The 23,532-nt window shown below is 34.9% G+C and overlaps 4 protein-coding genes across 4 annotated transcripts in view; all 4 read left to right on the forward strand.

The window, feature by feature from the left end:
* Positions 1-7,368, forward strand: part of Teh1 (tipE homolog 1) — a 41,826-nt gene extending 34,458 nt beyond the window's left edge. The window contains exon 3 of the mRNA XM_068296588.1: positions 3,280-7,368. Within this exon, the coding sequence (XP_068152689.1) occupies positions 3,280-3,349 (70 nt within the window). The 3' untranslated portion in view covers positions 3,350-7,368. The remainder of the gene's footprint in view (positions 1-3,279) is intronic.
* A 3,401-nt stretch (positions 7,369-10,769) lies between these two features.
* LOC137583144 (uncharacterized) lies at positions 10,770-11,337 on the forward strand. The gene has a single exon (XM_068298039.1). The coding sequence runs from the start codon at positions 10,822-10,824 to the stop codon at positions 11,323-11,325; it is 504 nt and encodes a 167-aa protein (XP_068154140.1). The 5' UTR covers positions 10,770-10,821; the 3' UTR covers positions 11,326-11,337.
* Positions 11,338-14,964: 3,627 nt separating this feature from the next.
* Positions 14,965-15,921, forward strand: LOC137583027 (uncharacterized). The gene is made up of 2 exons (XM_068297903.1): positions 14,965-15,300; positions 15,377-15,921. The coding sequence occupies exons 1-2, from the start codon at positions 15,208-15,210 to the stop codon at positions 15,728-15,730; spliced, it is 447 nt and encodes a 148-aa protein (XP_068154004.1). The 5' UTR covers positions 14,965-15,207; the 3' UTR covers positions 15,731-15,921.
* A 1,062-nt stretch (positions 15,922-16,983) lies between these two features.
* On the forward strand, positions 16,984-17,872 carry LOC137582667 (very long chain fatty acid elongase F-like). The gene is made up of 2 exons (XM_068297289.1): positions 16,984-17,220; positions 17,285-17,872. The coding sequence occupies exons 1-2, from the start codon at positions 17,005-17,007 to the stop codon at positions 17,849-17,851; spliced, it is 783 nt and encodes a 260-aa protein (XP_068153390.1). The 5' UTR covers positions 16,984-17,004; the 3' UTR covers positions 17,852-17,872.
* Positions 17,873-23,532: the final 5,660 nt, after the last annotated feature.

A 23,532-nucleotide genomic window follows, 5' to 3' on the forward strand; every position in this document is an offset into this window, starting at 1 on the left:
TGCGAAAACATTGCTATAAAGTAATTAAAGTAAAATAATCAACTTTGAATATATCAATATATCTACCCTTAATGGGTGAGTAATGAGAGGTCTCTTTTGAACACCAGTTCAATCCATAGAAAGCTAAACAAAAACGTAAACAAAAGCCAACTTAAGTACCTGTCACTTGGCATTTGCAATATAAGTGCTTAATAAATGAATGAATTGCATAGAAAATTTTAATTAGTTTACTGTTTATTGCAACAGTGGCTGTTATTGAATTTTGTGGCTATGGTAATGAGTGACAGTTATGGTCACATAAATAAGTCAACTTAAACTATGGTAATTTATAACATTCGACATGGCGCTGCACATTATGTAAAAGAAAAAATTGTAGAATCTAGTTCTAGATCTAAACATCTTGTATAGATTCCAAAGGGAATGCAGCCCCTAATGGGGTTTAGTTTAGTTCTTTAAGTGAACAAAGTAATGAACCTAACAAACTGGCTAAAGAGACATAAAAGACAATCAAAAAATTCCTTATATACCTTCTATTTATGAGTCAAGTTTTTCTTTTTTAATATGTGCTCAAAATCAATAACGAATTTTACAGTATTAAAAAACTTTATACTGCTAGTTTCTGTTGTTTCGTTTCGCTCATCGGATTTGTTTATTGACTTTTTCTTTGCCATGACTTTTTGATTTTTTTTTTTAATTATTCTGGCCAAGTGTACTTGAGAAGATTGTGCCAACACTTAAAACTTTTCATTATAACTTTTGTGCAACTGTTTTATTTGTTTTTACTAGCAAGCAGAGCAAGTTCTTATTTCCAGCACACAAAGTCAATATGAGGGCGTGGCAAAGCAAATAAACTAGCTGGTGCTGTACTTGTTTGCATTACCATTTGACTTTTTGTGTAAAAGATTGCACATATCAATGTCGGAGGTGGAAAACTTTGTAGCTTTATGGCTATTGTGACACTCAAATGAGTGCCTAAAGAATGCTAACAAATGAATACTTAACTTGTGTCAAATAAACCGCAATGGTTACTTACTTAATTCAATATGCGCTAGTTAAGTGCATGAAATAATCATGGAAACTATACCTACATACACACACACACACACAGACAAACATGTATACATACATAAATGAGAAAGAAAGCAGAATGCCAATAAAGCGAGTGAAGGGCCGAGAAGATGGTGGTGGGTATATATTACATTGAAATAGTAAGCGGGAAATGCGATTTTTGTCTTGTTTTGCTTTGTTTCGTTTCGCTATTCCCTTTCTGGTTGGCGCATGGAAATCCCCTAAATACAATAAATTTCACATTTCATTTAATTCCATTTCATATACTCTGTACAATGCGAAACTGAAACCGAACCAAAACAGAAACTAAAGAATAGAGCTTCATTGTGGGTGGCAGTTTGGCCCCCTCTAGAGAAGAGAATCGAAAAGGAAAAAGAACAAAGCAAAGGAAAATGTGTATAATAAATAAATGTAACAATTGAACTGAATAAATGGAATGAAGCTCATAAGTGGGCAGTGGACTGTGGGCAATGGAGCCAGTGGGATACATATTTGCTTGCTTTCTATATACTTTGGGATGCATTGCAGCAAGTAATTCACATTTATGCATATACACTTAAAGAAATCCATACAAATTTAAGAGAGAAAAATATACCAAAGGTTTATGTATTCAAGTAATAAGTCGTCTCAGAGTATTACTAATTAGTTAATCATGGTTGTCAAAAAACTTGTCAAGTTTTATTTGCTAAAATTATCATGTGAACTCAACTCTTTTAATTTTTAGTCAAATTTAAACGCCAAAAGCATACTTGAATTTTTTAGCATACTTTTCAGGGCCAACAACGTACTGAAACCTACTCCATGTTTTGTACACAATTTGAATAACCTGAAAACTAATACTCAAATAAAACCACATTTAGGCTTTATTAAGTTAATTTTACTTTTTTTTTTTTAAATAACTACATCTTCTTAAATTGTTTGTAAAATAAATATATGTCAAATTCTTGTCCAAAGTATATAGATGATGGAGTATTCCTCTAAGCTCAATAATAATGTTTAACAACGTTTTTCGATACCCCCCAAAATGTAAGTGTTAAAAAGTCAATGAGACTTTCAAGTACTTTGTTCAAGCTCGCATTAAATGACCATGAAGGTCTCTCATGTTAATGCGTCTGTTCGAACAAAATTCCAATTTTAAAGCTCCACGAATCTCAAGCCAAATTCTTAGTTACTTATTTGACTTTATCACAAGATTTAATACTCAATCTAGAGTTAAAGTATAAGCCCTACTTTTCTTGTATACTTTATCATCAAAATGGCTTCTTGAAATAAACAAAGGTATACTGCTCTATACTGTAAAATCAATAATCATATGCTAATCGTTGCATTATGTACACTTCATTCCAGTTCACTTATATTATTGTTGTTTTTTGAAGTGTATCTTTGGATAGTTTGGCATTTTGGCTCTACAGTCTTGTGGAATGATTTTCTTTTATTTTGGTCTCGTGCTCTTTTTGTGGCAGCATCGTGCCCCATTAAGTATGCCAAGCTTTCAGCTCAACGTTTTGCAGCCAGTCAAAGTTTATTTAACTTGATGCTCTGCCGAAAAGAATGAAGAATGAAATGGGGAACAAAAACAACTGCAACAACATCAACGACAACACGAACTACACAACTGAATAACCCCTGCCTTGACCCTCATCACTTTTTGTTATGCCATCCTCGTGATTTTTGTAGCTTAGCATGTTACATTTACTGACTGTCGACTGATGCTGAAGCTGATGCCGCCACAGCAGTGGCAGTAGCAGTGGCAGTTGCAGTTGCAGTTGCAACAAGCGCCTGTATTTTGTGCGATAAAAGTTGCACAACTTCAATTTGGAATGCTTTTTTTGGGCTTCTTATGTATGTATGTATGTATTGGCATTATATTAAACAGTTGCCCATTCGTCTTTGATGTACATACATATATTTGGAAAGAGCGAAGGCAAAAAGAAATACTAAACTTTGGCCAACAAAGTTATTGGAAATTTTGTTTCGACAAAACTTTTAGCATAATTCAATCATATTCGCTTGTGCGCAACGAGATTTCTAAAAGGGGCTGATTCTTGTGGATTGCTGTACAAGCAAATGGATTTCCGGTTTTAGTGAACAGCCAAAAATTTTGTTGTTCTCAAACAGACACCAACTTAGTCATGTTTTATTGAGTGCTCTTAAGTATACAATCTTTCTGAAATTAAAGTGTTTTTGTTTTTTTATCTCATTCAATTACAGTGACACATCGATATCGACACGTGTGGATATGCTTACGCCTGCTATTGAAGTCTATAAGCCGCCACTCTGACACAAAGATGACACTGTGGAGAGCAATTTAGGGAATCCATCAACGAGTAGCGATTTCTAGCAGAACCTGATTAACTAAGCTGCTGATTTATACTACGGATAATCTATTTGTTCTTCCATCAGAGTGTCAATCCAGAACGAAAATTTTTCAAAAGATTTGCAACCAAAGAGAATGGCGGCCAAAAGAACTCATCACGCCCTCCCCCGCACTTGCGATAAGCGAGAGAAAAGACCCATGTAGAGAGAAAGAGAGAGAGAGAGAATGAGAACTCATGCATAAATGAAAATACTTATAAAATAATTGATCCAACTGAATAATTCTTAAGATTGATTAAATTTAGTTAATTTTTAGCGTACATGATTTTTAAACCTAATCGATGAAGAAGAAAGCATGAACAACAACAACAACAACAACACACACTCACAAAAACAAGTAAAATGAAAAGGAAAGAAAACGGAAAGTGTAACAATTTAGCTTTTAAGTGTAGGGTATTCAATCTAGTCGGCGTGCAAAATAATGCATATTTTCATAAATTTGAAGTATAAGAAAAAGGGGCATCTGTGTAACTCGTATTTATATTTGTAATTGTAGTTGAATGCAAAAGGAAAAAACAGAAAACAAAACCAGATTACGAAATACATTAAAAACACATACAAACAAATATGTATATCTAACGGTGTATGAGTGTATATGTAAATTTAGTTAAATGGAAAAACAAAAATCATTATGAGTAAAAACCAAAATAAAAAATGCAATGAATAATTTTTGTACTGCTGAAAAAAAAAAAAATATAAGAAACAAAGAGGAAATGTTGATTAAGTGTACAATTTTTGCATAGGTCTTAAACTTAAGTTTGTAACTGCAAAAACTGGATGCAAATAAAACGAAAAAAAAAACACACAAAAAAAGACAAAAGAAACAGTAAGAATGTTCAGCTAGAACTATGCATACAGAATGCCCAGAACCCTAATAAATATCAATAATAATTAATAATAATAAATGAAAGAACTAAAACAATGAAATGCCATAAATGTTTATTGTTAATCACAAAATGCATCACGATTTAAGTTTGAAATTGAAAATCTGCCAGCAGCTTAAAACCACACACACAAACACACACCCACACATACACCATATACACACATATTACACATACATATTTGTTGTAGAAAAATTTAGTAAAAGTTTTATGTACAATAAATGCCCTTCACAAAGTGCCCCAAACTAATTTTGAAGAGAATTTTAACAGATTTTCCAGATGTATTAAATGTTATAAAATTTCTATTAAATTATTCAGACCAATAAGTAACAAGATTGAATAAAATCCTTTCTATAGCATTTCTATCGCATTTCTTTATCAAGTCTTTCTTTTATTCGACCATGGAGACTAGAAGAATTCTAATTCGAACAGTTTTGAGAAAGAACACACTAACTGATCCAGGCGACGCGTGACTTCAGCTACAAAGAAGAAGCAAAGTTTCTAACTCTCTCACATTCATCCCCACTTTCTCCCAATCAGCTTTCGCCACACATGACAGCTGAAAGAAGAAGCATAGCTGCACTCTTGTTCTCACCAATGCTGTTTTTCTAAGTGGGAGGGAAAGCGTCGACATCTGCGATGGCAGAAACATTGCTTCTTCTTAAAGATCTGCAGATCTACATATGTTCTCTATATAGCTGTCGCCTCGATAGAGCGTTCCATTGAGCTTTTCAAATGATGAGTTTTTCAACAATTTAAATGTTAATTATTAAACACAGTGCAACAAATTATATATTTCTCTCTGATGGAAAGCAACTATTCCTTGACATAAGTCAAAGATTCATATTGGTCTGTCTAATCTACATGACTTTGTGACCGGTTTTATTGTTTTGATTTTTTTCCAGAAGTAGAAAAAAAGATGAAAAAAAGAAACAAAAACAAAAGCATGAACAATAAAAATACCAAAAAAATATTGTTTAAAGATGTTTTTTGACTGTGATCGTTTTAATGAAAAAAGAAACCAAATAAGATAAATTATGAAAAGCAATTGTACTTTGCAATTTAATGCTAAAAATGTCCCCACATTCACACACACACACACACACACGCACACACAGAAACATCCTCATCCTGGCCTGCCGATAGCGTTTTCGAGGTGCACTACAAATGGTTCAAATGGTGAGCAAAAGGATATATTCAAAGTATATTTACATACATATACATAATCAGACATTTAGTTGTATGTCATTTCCTAATCACCAGTTTTATTTTGCCATATACACTGTTTAACAAACACATAAACTGTGCTTGACAATATATAATTTCTATAAAATAGATCACAGATTTCGACTTTAAATTTTATCAGAATCTTAAATTGAATTTCGAATATGAAATATTTGAGTTTTCCAATCATCTCTTCTTCGTCGCACAAACCATTACACACACTGCTACACTGCTCCGAGCTATATGTATGTATGTATGTATATTAAGCATATTTATGGATTATGGATCGGAACTCAGTAGTTGGAGATATTGAATGTTAACATTTATATGATATAAGCTGCACAGATTTGGGGCAGAAAATTGTTGGATTTAGACGAATAGAATATATACATAGAACAAATACAATGTAATGAAATGTAATGAAATGAAATGAAATGATTAAGCGACAAAACAAAACCCAGCATAGTTTTTGATATTAATGTAGATATATGTAAATGCCACTAACTACAATTAAGTGTAATGAACAAAATGGCATAATTTAATAAAAAGAAAAATTATATCAAAAAACAATGTTCATAGTTAAGAGGCAATACAATAATAATAATAATAAATCATAATAACAATAATTATAATAAAACATACTGTATATAACCGCTAATGAAAAACGAATTCGAAAGCCGAGGCTTATAATTTTGATAGTTAAGATAATTTTAATACATATATATATATCTAAATTTTTAAGACACATGCCCAGGCAGAGAGTAAACAAACTAAATTCGTTGAACAGCCTAGAAAAATTCCATTTTTTACACAAGCTTCATGTTGAACATGCTCGTTAATTGATTTTGTTGTTATAATTAATATGTATTTACATACTTATACATACATAAAATATTATTAAAAGTGCGAGGGTCATTTAATAGCTAATAAGGCAAATGCTTCTAATACTTTCTGGCATGCAAATTGTCAGCAATTTTAAGTTTTTATTTCACTGCCTGATCTAGGGATATGAAATGGAAGCACAAAGTCGCTTCAAACTGGCCCAAGAGGCTAATATTGTTTATATTCCATTTGGGCATACAAAAAGTATCATTTCTCCAAGAATTTCTAAATTTCCTCTTAAGAGTCTAATTATTTCAAGCAATAAAATCTTGGTTTGACGAGCTGCTTTCTAGCCAAGTTATGTATTATGTTTTGTGTAGGAGGACGTTTAGCTCTCCCTTTATGAGCATAGAACAACAAAACTGCCTACTAAACGTTCGTTCATTGCAACTTGTCATCTTTTTCTCACAAGTTCAAAGCAAGTTTTTTAAACTATTGATCAAGTTATGCAACTTTTACAAAAGTCTGCTCGAGTGATTTGTCTCCGTTACTCATTGACCGACCCTCGCACATACACTACATATGCAATAAAAAGAGAAGAAGGATAGAGAGAGAAAAAACAAAAACATTTAAATAATTACTAACATTTGCACACATTTTTTTATACACCGCAAATTGGCTTTGGACAAAAGAAAGAATGTTTAATAGACCTTGTTTTGATATTGAAATGAAATTGATGAAAAACAATGATAAAATGCAACATAATAACTGAAAAAATCAACAACAAGTTTTTATTTTTTAGTCGATAAAATTAAATAAACATTCGAGCATTGAGATAAACCAAAAAACCAAAACAAAAAACGAACAAAAACAAAAAGAAAAATATAAATGGCAAAAACACGCAATGAACAATGAATTAAATATATTTCTATAATATTGAAGAGTAAAATTATTGAAACAATAGAACTAGACGCATATTGAATAATAAATGAGACATACATATTATTGAAACCAAAAAAACTTTCATTTTAAATAAAGCAACAATCAAAGACGAAGGTAAGTGGACAATTCATAGACATTAAGCATTATTTTCAGCATAAGATTAAGGAACCTTCAAAGGTAAAAACAAAAGATGTCCTGACTACATTTGAATATGATGATGTGATGGCCAAGCTCTAAGCAGATTCTGTCTGCATCGGTTTAGACTTCTGAAGATTATTCATGGTTTGCTCACATCAGACTAGTTCACTTTAATGAACAAGTTGACTGACTAACTAACTAACTTCAGTTTACTCACTGACTCTCTTGTTCTCACATTAAGTAATCTTTAACAATAAGATCCACTCAAATTGCGTGAAGTAATAAATATATTTTACAAATGGCGGCAGCATCTTGCCTCCACGTTCCAAAAATCGTATTTTGCCCAAATAAGTATGCTAAACATTATTACGTAGATACTCTCTTCAAACTCAAGGCTAGGATTCACAAACAAATTTTGAAAATTCTCTTCAAATTACCCAATTTTGAAGAAGACAACTCGGAGAGAAAATCAATCGCTTCTAGCATCTATTTTCACACGGAAGGTGTTTTTAAAATGCGTGATTCGACTGTTTGTCTTGACGTGATGGTTTCGCGTATGTGTATAGCTGACCTGCTGCGCTTATTTGAACGCTTTTTCTTAAATGCAGTCCATGTGCTATCATTAAAGGGTTTCCCGTTTCTATCTATCTTTCACATACACTGCGGCCTGGGATTTAAACCCATATCCATATTCAGTTGTCTGTTCACTCAAACCTACTGAAGACCATCATAAAAACATGGAGTTCTTTTAAAACAATAAGTCATTCACTCACTTACTGAGTCTTACCTCGACAACGAAAAGTTCATCGTTTCCAGGCAAAAAAAGAGAATGTTTTACCTAAAATATTGGTAATAAAATAAAATATACTTATTAACAATTACAAATATTAGATACTTCCATCTTTCCGCTTCTTCCATTCTACATGTCTAAAAATGTTAAAATCATTTCAATTCGTTAGAGCCTTTCAATTTGGTTTAACCTTTATGGCCAAGTTGATGTCTATGTAATTGGCCAACCTTTGTCTCTGTCACAATTTTACTTAATTTCCCACTAACGCAGTCTGAAAGAAACAACAAATGTAGCTCTTACATACTCGATGAAGTAAATTACAAAAGTCCCTTGAATTTTTTTATGCCTAGTAACAAAAAATGATCTTAGTGCGCCATTCCAGACCGTTGATTTTTGTTACTTTGACAAAGGGATGTGGGATGAAAACGTGTGTGTGTGTGTGTGTGTGTAGCTATTTGGCCGCGGCAACAAAATGAAATGAAGTGAAATGAAATCAAAGGCATCTACATATATACTACTAGATGGAAGCAACGGAAAAACCACCAGAATATCGACGCATAGACACCTAGGGACGAAGGGACATACACACTAACACACACGTATCCTAGACAGTCATGTCATGTGGGGGCCAAGTCACGGTTGATGTTTACAGTTGAGCTGCAACGACATAGGCAAACACCAATTTCAGTTTCCTCTAGTTTATGCGTTCGATAACTCACATCTAAGCACACTCAGAATAACATTTCATTTAAATCGCCACATTCTTATTCTGATAATGCCTGTAATTTGATACCAGATAAATGGAAATTTAATAAAATAGATACCAAAGAGAAAGATACTTTAGAAAATTGGCAAATATCTCAAGACCAGCTACAACGGAAATGTTAAGAACTACTTAAAGAACAGCCAACAAAAAAATTATAATAACTAAAAAGAAAATCAAAAAGATCCAAGCAACATTTCTCTCTAATCCATTGAAATCACTTATTTGAAAAAGTAAGAAAATTATTAAAAATCACTTTATATAATTTTCCACTTATTAACATTTCAGTATCTTTCAATAACTTACATAAAATATTCCTTTTTAGACAAAAGTAATACAATTATACAATTACAATTGTACAATACACATACATATAATAACGAATTTAGTTATTGTAGATCTTTAGATTTCAAACAAGGAGATTAAATTAATCGATTCATTTTTAGCCATTTTTAAGGTAATTTTTTTTAAACAACACATCATGAGATAAATTTTCTTCAAGTGTACAAATAGATGGTCCTTGTACATACATGTGTAAGCCCAAGAGTTGGTGCCCCAAATGCTTTGACTCCAAAGCCACCGCACACACCGAAGTTGTTTGCATTCATATATCTCCAAAAGTGAGTTAGCTTTGGCTTTGTGGTCTTACTTTGTGTGTGATGTGGCAGGGACAGGGACAAGGACACGAGTAAAATGATGTGGTTTAGGTTCAGGTCTATGTGGCGGCAGCTTCAGGAAGTTCCAAGGATGTCATAACCATAAGGCAAGTTGATAGAGGCATCGATTATCTATAGAACGGAAACGAGCCGTCGTTCATAATGAAATCCTGTCCGCAAATCGAGCCACGTAATCGAACATTGAACGCAGCAAAACCTTCAGGCTAAACGTCTCTCAACAGGTACGCAAATTGACGACCATGTAAATTCCAGAAAGGCAAAAAAAAAAAAAAAGGGAAACGAAAAAAAGGAAATGTGGATTGATGGGCGGTGGAATCTAACGCCACTTAAGGTAGCAATTGGGAGAACAACGAGCTTAACAAGTTGCAAATGCCGAAGGGCGTTCTTCTTTGTTCAGAATTCCCCTTGTTTTCCCGATTTTAAAGCTGTTTGTAAGGGACTTTTCACTTTTGTGTGAGGGTGTATGTAGTGTAATGTGAATGTCACTTTGGTTCAACGCAATAACGTGTCATTTTCAGACGTCAAATACGTCTTTGGAAGCGTATTTAATTGCGCTTGCAATGGCATAAGTCAACACTTGAATAAGCTTAATGGTATGAGATTATCGATTAGCAAACTGAAGGTGAACCCGAACAAGAAACATTCCTAAGCTGTCATTTGCACCAGTTGAAGCGGTGGCTGTGGCTTCAACCAGCCCCCCGTTTCCCCCACCCACCCACTCAACACGCCTTACGCTTTAAAATTTATGAACTTAACTTTTGGTTAGCCGAGCAACAGCCCTGAACCCCAATCTCTATCATCACAAACTTCCCAAGCCAAACCAAAAAACCCCAATGACCAAGTCACGAAAGGCGCAAAAGGTTTGCATGTCTGTTGGATATTACCATAATTTCAATTTAAGAAATTAAACAAATTCCGTTTCACAAAAATGAAAAAAAAGAAAAACAAATAGATACATATGTACTTTATTCCAGCCAAAAAAAAGGCATTATCGAATCTTTAACGATAATTGATTTGCGATCAACATTTTTGACATCTCCGATGATTTGCAGCCCTGACAATTCTGTCAAAACTTGACACCTTATCACATGGTAAATTTTCACATTTTAATTTTCTATAATAAAACAAAGTGTAAAAATGAGACAACGTCAAGGAGATCCTCTTTTCCAAGTAACCCAATGTGAAAAGTGCACGGAAGAAGCCACAAATTTTGTGACCGGACTCTGTAGTAGATGCCACTCCATTTGGACCAAGCAGCGGCGTTTGGAGGACAGGATTTGCCTCAACCAAGTGAGGGCAGCCATCGTCGCACGTGTGACACAGACGGATGTAATTAGCCCGACCATGGATCCCACTTTCCGACGAGTCCTTGAGTCCGAGGCTATCAAGCGTCGAGAGAAACTAAAAAGCTTCCACCAAGAACGGGATAAATTTCAGGATTCCCTTGTGCTTGAGGACTTCGAGAGTGCGTATTTCCACAATTGTGACACTAGTTGCTGCATGGCACCTCTAGTCATTACTGGCCGTGATTTTGCAAATTCTCAATACAAAATGGACTTGGCCAGGGACTTGAGGAAATATGAAAAACGTTTGCAAAACGAAACTGACTATAACAATAATTATTTCGATACATTACAATAAAGAAAAGAAACAGTTGCTGACCATGGAAGTGAAACGTTTAATTCACGGTCAATGTTAGCTCTGACTTTTGCATGTTTCATTTGACATTTAACCCGACAGTTTATATTCGTTGACTCATTTGTGTTTAGTACTAAAAATTGACCTCGTCAACGTATGTATGTGTTTGTTCTTACTACAAACAATTTTTCATCTTGTTATCTGCTTTCTTAGACCAACAATTTGTCCAGGCCAATATGGATAAGGCCTGACCTAGATTAAATAACTGACTAAGCCAGCCACACAATTGGCTGATAATCTATATTTCCCATACATTTGTGAATACTTGAAATAAATCTCAAGATATAGATATCTATATATGTATGTACATATGTAGCTATAATTGATTCATTTTAAACAATAGAATTAAAACCTCGTTGCCAGGGTTACGTGAAAACGTGTATTCGAGCTTGACTACCCAGCCCTGGTTATTACTGGGTTCAGCCCTGTAACCCTGACGGTTAAGTTTTTCCCAGGGTGACAGCAATTCCAGACACGTTTTGAAGTTTATGTGGATATTTCCAGCCCTAAAGGGGACAATTTAATTTCTAAAGTTATACGCATCTTGTTTGAAGGCTTTTTTGTTTAAACTTGTTTAAGAGTGAATTAAAATAAACTCAGGATATAATGACACTGTACATAACTGTTGGGTTCAAAAATAAACTCAATAAAATAAACAAATTAACATAACAACACTAAACACATTTTGCTATGTGCACCATTTTGAGAAATTCAACCGAAATTCGAAAGTCAAGCTGTATGAATGGTAATGATACCTACATTTGCACCTGCAACTTCGAATGGATCAATCGAATGATGATAGGCCCAATTACCAATTTGCCTTGCAGGTCTATCCAGATACAGACATTGTCAGACAGAGTCGTCAGTCCGGTACAACTAGTTGCATCTGGATACATTGGGAATTCTCTGGTCATTGGCAGCTGGTTATAATTGTCACTTCGGGGCGTTGCCGTAAATTACCCAGCCGAGACCCAAGACCCATATCAGGACAGCAATGGCAGCGCTGTCCAAAAAACCAATTGAACCAAACTGATTGCCTTACTTGATGACCCGGGCCCATTGTCTAGCCAATTGTTGTCTCCGGGGTCCAATGTACATACTACATACAATTTGGTAATGAAAATGTTTATTCAAATTTGCGTCAATGGAAGTGTTTACACGACTCCCAATACATACATAAATGTATATATACATACCACATCTATCTACAACGCACTGGGTCGGGTCTGGGTAGATGTGCATGTTTGGATATTGTCCAATAAGTGTAATTTGTTTAATGACTAAACTAATAAATCAAATGCACTCAAATTTCGGAGGTGGACAAATTGAAATGGTAACGCTAAGAGAAAGTAAGAAAAAGGGAAATAACAACAACAAATAACTACAACTTGCCACGGTATCGATTGATCGATCCCATTATTGATTAGCTCCAATGAGAAGCCTTGGAGTTTCAACAAAGACGGCTGGCCGCAAAGCTAGTACCAGAAAATTTAGTCAAGAGACTGAAATATAATAAACAATTGGGTATGTTCTATGTGTAAATGATGTAAACTTGCAATTTTTGATTATTTGTTGTAATTATAAATGTAATGCAAAGTTTGCGCATAATCGATGGAATGCGAACACCTTAAACTCTATTGAGTCGACTTTAACAAGTTATTTAAGTAATTGACGTAGAACCAATTAAAAAGAAAGTGGAGTAGGTGAAAACAGAGAATAGTTGAGGATGACGACTGTTGACTGTGAGGTCTTCTTGCCGCTTTAAGTGGGTTTTAGCCTCAAAATCGAAGGGATTCCAAAAACTTTCCTTGTAATCTTAGCTGGAAATGGATTGAGTAAGCAATACTTCACAATGGGCAACAAAAAATCAGTTTTCAGTAAACTATTTTTGGGGAAAACATTGACATTCTACTATCAGTATTAACAGTGACAGATCTATAGTGTGAATTTAGAGGGCCTAGAGGGGAGAAAATCGATCTCTAATATATAGTAATCATTAAATCGTTATTGTTACTTACATTACAGATTTCAAACTAAAAATTAAATGTATGAGCCAATCAAAGCTTCTACCTATTGACATACTCAAAGGACATTTTAATTACAGGGTATTCAGGTACCTAGAAACACCTTAATAATATTAAATTTCAAAACATTTATTTACTTTTCGCGCAGTTTTCGTTTACTCCATTGGAATTTTAACGTTTCAGATTTCTGTGATAGTCTGTAAGACTTTGCTTATTTTTCAAGAATTTTAAGAAACTATAAACAAAAAAAAACAAATGAAATGCTATAAACAAAATGAAAAACAAGCTGATCTCAATCTGCCGCCACGCACAGATTCAGAACAATTGCAGCAACTGAAGGCAACAGGCGTCACTAATCACCGGGCAAGATGTTGGAGCCAGCTGGTGGTCACTGAGTTGCCCAGCATGATGTCGGGCAAGGCAAAGACAGGACAGGACAGGACGAGGACAACGCAGTAAGAGAGCACATTATTCAAGTGCAACAGCTTTCAAATAAACATAAATTGACCATGTACAAGAGTAACACAACCAGATAGGGAGAGACACTCCATAGTAACTTGCTTTAAATCCTTGTCAGGCAGTAGCCCCTTCTGGCTACTAGCGCCTTCCTTTGATGGCCGCCACTGGTGCCTGGTGCCTGGTGCTGGGTGTCGTAATTAAAGGCAGCCTTGCTATAACGAAGAGAAATGTTTCCAGCCATGGCAACAGCAATCGTAACAAACACAAAAACCAAAGGATCCCAGAAAGCAGCGTTGCATCCGCGTCTAATTTATTTGTTTTTCTCACTTGACTTTTATTTACACGTGCATTGGCATGTGAGTGGTGCAGGAAATGGGGTTAAAAGGAGGTATGTAACTACCTTCGTCGTTTGCTACCTTTGTTTGTGAAACTTGTTTTTTTGGGTCCCTTCTGGTGCTGGTTTTTTGGATTTCGCTAAGATGGGCACAGTGCCAAATTGGCCTAATGGCGTTAATGCGAATACGAGTCCAGACTAAAACCAGCGACAAACATCAAAAGCCAGCCCTTATATATGTACATTCGTACACATAGAGAAGATTTCAGTTGCAGATGCAAGTGCCAAGCATCCTTCAATGCAATGCAAATCAAAGGCACTTAAAAGTTGCCAAAATTTGGCACACTCTGCCAGAAGTTTCGCTTTTAATAAGAGGAATAAAAAGCAATCCACTATCTACTTAACATAGTTGTCATGTTCTACAATTGCTCTCTACCTGGTAGGGGATATAACTTGATAAGGTTTGCATTGTCATCAGTAAATATAGTATAGTATATACATACATAGTCTGAATTTCGAAGCAAGAGTTTTTGACAACTTTTGTTTTACATTACACAAGTTTAATTCGAGTTTTAGTTGTGCTACATCAGGTTTAAAATTGAACGATAATCTGATTCTAGAAATTTAAAGCAGTCTGTCTATCTATCTCTGGTCACACTGCAGCAAAGGAAAAAAGAAAGTCATCTAGAATGAAAGTCTATAGAACTGTCAAATGTGACACAGGGCACAGTGGCACAATTCAATGAATTCACTCTCAAGGGAAGAATGACAAACAAATTATATTTCGAAAACCTTTTTACATGTTATCAATTAATTGCACAAGTTTAGGTGTTAATAATTTTAAAGCAAAAAGGGCTGCCACTAAATTTCAACTTTCATTTTAGGGTTTTTAAACTGTTAAAGAAGTTAAAGAACTTTCCAATACTGCAGGACCAAAAATTTCCTTATTAGACAACCCTGACGTGAAAGTAAAAAAGGAAAACTTTACCAATATTCAAGTTCTTAGCCATGGCACCGTTTTCAATTTGCTCCATTTGCAATGTTAAGACCAGAAAAGTTGTTAAAGAGCCAATTACATTAAAGATGATCTATGTGTGTCCGGTAAGTTAATATACATATGTATGTACATTCATAAATCTTTATGTAAACATAATTAACATTGACTCATATTCTATAGGTATGCTTCAAAGACAAAAAGCACCTGCAAAAGCAGCCCATGGCAAAAAATGACGAAATTGACAAGGTAGAAGTGAATGAACCCAAGATGGTTAAGGGCATATCCCAAAATGAAATGCCACTAGATAAAAGAAATGAAACGAAGCCAAAGAGATCATCTCAATCCAAACACAAGACAATGGTTCTGCAAACACAAGACAATGGTTCTGAAGCCAGGCAAAGTGATTTTAAATCTCCAAAGCCGCGTACTGCAATGATTAGATCTCTAATCAGACCTCCGGTAATGCAGACGGTGTTTGTCAATGAACGTAAATATGTGGCCATCAGTGAAACAGCTGACGATTGCGAAGACTGAACAATGAATTAACAATTTAAATTTTATATTTATACCCACACACACACACGCGCGCACACACACATTTCTTTCCAATACTGTAATTGACGCAAACTTGCCAGCAAAACTGTACAGAACTGATAATCATAAATTTTGCACTTTGCACAAAACTACAAATTTACATAATTAAATCGAAACGCATTGTATGCAAATTGTTTCGTGATTTGTTTTTTTCTAGTCGATCACATCGAATTAGTAATACTCTGTCAAAAAAGGTAGAAAAGGTTTCAAAAGAAACCTATAAAGTTAAAGATTCGGTTCGGTTTCCCCATTTGATCATCATATCTTTCATTACCTTTAAGTAAGTTAGATTAGCTAGTGTTTTTATATTAAGTCCAAGTTCTTAAAAAAAGGTCTACCAGAAATTACAGCTCATGTTGGACGGTCTAGAAAGATGGTAAGAATAAGACGAGGACTAAGTCGAGACAGAAGAAAAGGGAAGACGACGAGAAAGACTAATTCAAGATGACCAAATAGGTTTCTAACGTTATTATATCCAATCCATAATTCTTATAAAACAAGGACTGCATTCATCCTAAAATTAATACACCAGTATCACAAATGTAAACCGCATAATGAATCTTTTCTGTTGTCTATTTTGACTCTTTAAATACTCAATGACTCTTATTAATTTTAAAAGTCAATAAACACTTGTTTTCTTTCCTTTCTAGCTGAGACTTTCACATTGAAAGGGTATTAATTTTTAAACCAAATCGTCAACACTAACACCAGCCAAAGGATGCGTGTCCGCTGCATTTTCCGTGTTCCTTTTTTTCGCATGCGTGGCTTAAAATGTTTATTTCTAAATTTTGTGTAATATAACCGCACGCCTCCTTCACCTCCTGCATCGCTCACTGCGTTTAGCTCGACAGTTAGTTGCATTTTAGAAGTTGTTGCCAGTTGCCAGGATATGCGTGCTGATACGATATTTATTTACGTCCCATTTCCGTTTCCGTTTGGCCGGGAACCAACTCCTGCACTTCGATGCCACATAACTCGATTTGGAATATGCGTGATTTGGAAGCATTTTTAATGGTCCCTGAAAGTTTTAATGGCATTCGCGTAGCTCCCGTGTTTAAAGTTAACATTGAAGATATGTCTGAATCTAGTGGCAAGCTTAACAGCATTTCGATTATGCCGCAACTTAGTTAGTGACGCATCGAACACGGTTTTATTTGGTGCAAGCAATAATTCTTGTTTAGTTTGAAGCCAACGGCTCTTCATTAAAGAGCAAAATGTTTGAGGTCTTTGACAAGCCATATGCGGATCCTGTCCAGCTACCATTGGCCAGAGATTTCCAGCCCGTCCTATTAATAGTCTTTGTGTATCTTTTGCTTGTGCTGAAATTGGGCAGACAATGGATGGCTCATCGTCAACCGTTTCAATTGCGTGGAATACTTAAGATCTACAACATTATGCAGATCTTATACAATGGATCTTTGCTTATATGTGTAAGTCATACCCAGTATGTAAAAGATGTATAACTTTTATTTATATCTTCCTTCTACCCTCTAGGGTCTGCATTTGATATTCGTTGAGAGTCCCTACAATCTTAGTTGTACGACTGTCCTGCCCTTGGACCATCGGCTCAAATTAATGGAACGTACCTTATCCTATCTGTATTATATCAACAAGTTAATCGATCTGCTCGATACAATATTTTTTGTGCTGCGCAAAAAAGACAAACAAATAACATTTCTACATGTCTTCCATCATGTTTTCATGGTCGTTACCACATTTCTCCTGATCCGTTTCTATGGACATGGTGGCCAAGTCTATGTCACATCTATGCTTAACATATTAATACATGTTGTAATGTATAGTTACTATTACATTTCATCCCAGAATGAACACTCCCAGCAAAGTATTTGGTGGAAAAAATATCTAACTATAATGCAATTAGTACAATTCTCCATAATGTTTTCATATAACTTACTTCTCTACATACAACCCAATTGTGAGTCATCTGATGGCGTTAGCATTACCATCTGTTCGGCGTCTTTGTTTATGTTTATAATGTTCTCCAAGTTCTATATAAACACCTACATTCGACCTAAAAACAAAAATTTAAAGTCCAAATAAAGTTACACAATGCAAACCAAATAGTTTTTGTAATTACAAAATAGATCAAGGTCTTAGAAGCTAAACGTGCTCAGTCTTGAGACTGAGCTTGATTTCCTTTTCCAATATTCAAGATTTAGAGTCTTCGAGTAGGAAGTATATAGAATATATAATTGTAAAAATCAAAGCATGTGGAATTTTTAATACATACGCAATAGAATTCATTTGATTGGATTACGTAATAGTTGTCGTTGTCTTTGTTTTGAATTCAAAATATAAAAGATTTACTTAATGTTGGGTAAGTTTCTATGTTATTTTTTATAAAAGCATGTGCTTACTTACATTCATCATTGAAAATATTACTGAGGTGGAAAGCAGATTTTAATCAGGTCGATATTTTTGAGGTCATAAATGAGTGTCTTAAGTTTAGGCTGTTCTTATCCTAAAACTTTATTATTTCCACCTATTAGTGTCTTAGGTATGTAAAATAAAGAATTTAAAAGAAATTCGCAGAATATTAAAAAGCTGATTCTTTGCTTTAATACATAACATCTCAATCTTTGGGTAAGGTTCTAAAATGTGTGAAATTTGCACCCAAAAGCATGCTATAGGAAAATGAAGAATAGACATTCAAAAAGCGTTGACTCTTTATAGCATACTTTTGGGATTGCACTCAAGCAATATGCACTTTTTAACCCGAAATCACATGGTGTCACGAAATCTGAATGTGATGGGCCATATATATTCAGAATCAGAGTACTCAAATTAATTATTCGACCTGCGTTATTTAAGTGAATTGAAGATTCGGATACGAGTAATCTGGGAGTCCCTATAAGAACTTACTTACGTTGTTAGAAAATATCATCTAGTTTATGAATTTATTTATTCAGAAATGCTAAAAACAATTCTGCATTCAATGATATATTTCAAATGTATTTAGCTTATGGATTTCCGTTGAAAAAGTGCCTTCTCCACAAAAAGTAAGACGTGATCTGCACGCCTTTCTGTTACGTGCTTGGCGCACTTTCTCCACGTTAGTTTTTTTTGTTTTTTTTTTAATTAGAAAATAAGGCTCATGCTTGGGAAACGATTTATAGCACCGGAAGGAGTCAACCTATTGCCCTCTAGCCATCCTCATGGCCGTTGCATTTGCATGGGAATTGCATGCGAGAGCCTAGCCCGACCCGAGCCTAGCCAAGTACTGGCCGTGCTGACTACCAAGTACAATGCTGAATAATTGTGGCCATACAATGACATTAAAGCGAAGCCACAGTCAAGTACAGCCGGGCCAGAGGGAATGAGTAAGTGGGGTGTGGTTTGGAAAGGGTCCCCATTTCATAGACACAACTAGCAAGCGTGCTGAGTAATTGCAGCTTTAAATGACGTTAAACGTGCATCGTGCAGTTTTATATTCACTTTTCCCCTCCCATTCACAAGTTTTATTTATTCATGTATTTATTGTTTCTTCTCTTTTTTTGGTGTTTTTGGTTTGGTTTGTTTGTTACGCTTGTGCCCTTTACAGATACATATGTATGTGTGTATATGTATGTAGTGAAAACGTTCTTTACTTTGTCGGATAAACACTTTGACGCCCTTGTTTGTTCACATTACATGATTCAATAAATTGTGTATATTTGGCCACAGGTTAAATAACTTTGCCCTTTCGATTGCAGTATTGAAGTGTTAGGGCCAATTAAAATGGAAATTTAACATGTTTATTATAAAGTAATATGATCTTTTTCCCAGAATAACTGATATCTTTTCGAAATAAGAGTTTTGGAACTATTTAATTTTTTTAAACTATCTTAAATTAGGTCAAAACTCAGTCCTTTATGAGAAGCCATAGGATAATTCAAGGACTGATTTATACCTCTTCTAATAGCCAAAGCTCTTCAATATTTTGAATAGTAAATTTTGAAATAATTAAAGTAACAGAATAATGACCAACATATTAAAGTTTAGCTTCAAATAGTTCTCATTGATAAAGGAAATAGATACAGTAAGGTTAGAAATAAAGTAGAAATTGAGTACTTATGGAAAATTACATAGTTTTAGGTACACTTGAAATATTTCAATATATACTATATATACTATATAGTATACTACAGATAATTCCATGAAGTCAACTACTCAAAATTTATGTTTTTTAGACATCAATCAATGTATAGAATGAATTCTATATATAAATATGATCATCGATCATACATACATAAGCTTTTTCTATATCGTTTTCACATTCTTTTTGTTTTGAAATTAACTTAGCAGGTATTAAAATTTAGAAACCTATTAGCGAACTCAAAATATTAGTTCTATAATTGTACAAAACTGCGAGCAGAGAATACATGGAGAAAATCCTGGTTTCTCATAAAGGATTTCGTGGCTCAATTTATACTACATTTGACTTAGCTTTGACCTAAAATAGTTCCAAAACTCTCATTTCAAAAAGATATCAGTTATTTTGGAAAAAATATCATATCTTTAGATATACATATGAATTTTCAAATCCCTATTCAAATGTTGTCTCCATCTCCTTCGTCCTCATCAAGTGCTATATAGAGTATAAAGGTAACTGCAAGGTTGAGTTGTAGTAATTTCTTTTTGCTGTTGACTGTTTTGGCTGTTGTTGTTGTCGTTTTTTTGTTTTGTCCAAGGGGCGCCGCTGGCAAGCACATTTCTCACGAAGCCATGTTGCTCCCTGGCTTAAGTGTGTGTGTGTTGTCTGTGTGTGTGTGCTACGTGCCATGCAACCCAAAGTCATTTGTCGATGAAGAAAATGCAAGACATTTTATTTACTTGTAAGCCAAGTCATTTCCACTAACTATCCAAAGGGTACAGAATTAAAAAAGAGGTGGCCACAGGTGAAGGAAGGTCGCCAAGAGATAGGTCTTCAGGTGGTCGATTGCAAATTAAGTCATTTTTCATTTCTGGCTTAAACTAATGGATCGAGCGACTGCAGTTTTTGGCCTCAATATGTCTCGGATTTTTCATAAGTTGACTTGAGGCACTAAATAATAAATTGATGGCCGACTTACACCCTTTTCATTCATAATGACCACGAAAGGTTGGAAGGATTAATGAGCTATTGTGCATACTTACATACTCTGCAGGAATAATGCCACAACGTAAGAAGGTGAGGACAGGACATAAAAACCAAAACGCATACGCACATATTACATTAAGTTTTTTTGAGGGTTGGTGGGGATTGTGGGAGGGGAATCGGTGGGGCAAATTACAAGGTATAAAAATGGCGTCTCATTATGGGTAAAGTTAATATTTCATGGGCAATTTGCGGGGATTGAAACCGACACACTTCAAAAACAGCGCACACATCCCATAAACATGGACATTTTCACACTTGTATACATACATACATATGCAAGTGAGATGGGGATGCGGATGGGGTTGGGTATGAGGAAGGACCCACACAACATTTGAAGCTCCTTCCAACATTTTTCAACAAGATGGCAGATACATATCTTTCTGTCTCTTGCAATCTCTTCCTCTCGCCCTCCCTCGCTCTGGATGTGTTCGCTCGTTTGCCTCGTTTCTTCATACAATTTTAAACTCAATTAAAAGTTTTGCGCATTAGACATACTTGTTCTGCCAGGCCCCTCCCGTCCTCCAACCATCCGAGGCATCATCCAGTTCCACTTTTCATCACCTACTCCATACGCACACGAACATTTATAAATTATATGGGGTCGGAGTGCAAGCAACTACTCGGTCAACAACTCGCAAAACTCGAATGAGATTTAGATTTAGTTGTCATTAAAAATGTACACGATATATCTAAATGACTTGTCAAGGTATAGTTATTTGTTCATATATGCTAACAGACATGGACGAAGCCAGAATAAATTTTCAGAGGGGTACCTCAAGAACATCTACCATCTGTTCATTACGCAGCACCGCAGTCTTATACTTTTGTGTCCACATCCCCGGGACTCCTCCCCTTGGATCCGTCCATGCTAACTGTATATTTTTATGGCTGGTTCATGTATGTGAGAATTGCACACGTGTTAAGGTCCTGCCAACAGATATAGGCAGACATGTAGGTAGGTAGGTATATGTATGTACTTTCAATTTGAGACCAACAACCCATTGACACACATTGATACGCTTTTTAGTTACGTTCCGTTCGTCCACCTCTCCCTCCGTCAAATGTTTTTCAGTGGGATTTCACACAAGTCTCAAGTGTCTTTTGGAAAGCAAAAAAGACATCATCAGTAAAAATTGCTAGTAGAAACGAGCTTAAAGCATTTTAAAGTTCATAAAATGTTATATTGAAAATGTTACAAAAATTAACAAATGATGTGCATGAAAAGATTCTTACCCATTGCACAAATACGAAAATCGTTAAAGAAGGTTTATTTTAATATTGATAAATCAAAATGACCATTGCATAAAACAAATAAAATTGTCACAGCAAACATGAGCATTGCTCTATTCATTATTTATTGTACTCTAATATATTGTTTTTCCAATTTAGTGAATGGGCATAAACATTAAAGAATTATTAAAGTATAAATATGTACATTAGAGATCTCCATTAATGTATCCCCAAAAAAGTCAAAAGGACATTCACACAGCTTGTTCTCTCTTTAATGCTTTAATTCTTTTTTTCAAAAAGGTTCACATATAGTAGAAATATGTGTTTAAAATTAGAAACAAGTTATTACGACCATTACATATCAAAATTTTATAAAAAAAACAAATTACCAATGAACAATCCTTGGCAGTTGTCTTTCCTTTAAACGCAAGATTTAGAAAAAAGATCAGGATCATCCTGCTTTTTTGATCCCCTTGACTTTATTTCATAGTGCGGAGACCAATACATAAATCGACCATATAAAGGTTCAGTTCATTTAGACGTTCATTAAGATATCCTTTATGAAAGGATATCTGAAATAAACCCTGTTTTAATAAATATTTAGAAATCTTCTAATGGCACACAGTTGAAACATTTAGCTACTAATTTCATAATGAAATAAATTCTCTTGTCAAGTATTCTGGGTTTTGGTTTAGTAAGTTGTAGTTGATTTGAATAATAGTTTGGTTATTATTCCCATTTTTTCTCCAATGGCGTGAATCCATAAGTGGTAAGCCATTTGGTTATACCTGCATGGTAAATTTGCCTTAGTACGGCCTCGATTTGCCATGAATAATGTAAGCAAATCGGTGAAAGGCAAAATAGCAAAAAGTTAAATACTTCTAATGACAGGAAAATGAAGAAAATGACGAAAAATTGCGCAAAACAAAAGAGACAAATAATAACAATCCAAAATGGCCGGACCAAGCAGGAATGGCAGGACATCTGCCAGCCAAACACTCCCACATCCACACAAGCGACGACCCACCCACACATACATGCAAACCAAAAGAAGGGAAGAAAGAAAGACAGCAATGAGAAGAAGAATGTGCGGGAGGAGAGAGGCAGAGAGTTGGAGTAGAGGCATAGTGAATTAGCAACAACGGTCGAATCAAGAAAGCATGTGCGCGGCATAATTACGAAGCAATTAGACGAAATTATTATTGAGGTCACTGGCAAATGGGCTGCGGGTGGTCAAACAGACAGAGAGAGAGGCAAACATATGGCTATCTCTAGTGTTGGCAGCTATTTCTACGGGCATTTTGTTATTTAATAACCAAAGTACAAAAGGATTCGAATTTGGAGTTAATGACAAATTTCCAACTAATCGACT

This window comes from Drosophila tropicalis, unplaced genomic scaffold (genome assembly GCF_018151085.1).
Source record: "Drosophila tropicalis isolate 14030-0801.00 unplaced genomic scaffold, ASM1815108v1 contig_859, whole genome shotgun sequence".
Classification (NCBI taxonomy): domain Eukaryota; kingdom Metazoa; phylum Arthropoda; class Insecta; order Diptera; family Drosophilidae; genus Drosophila; species Drosophila tropicalis.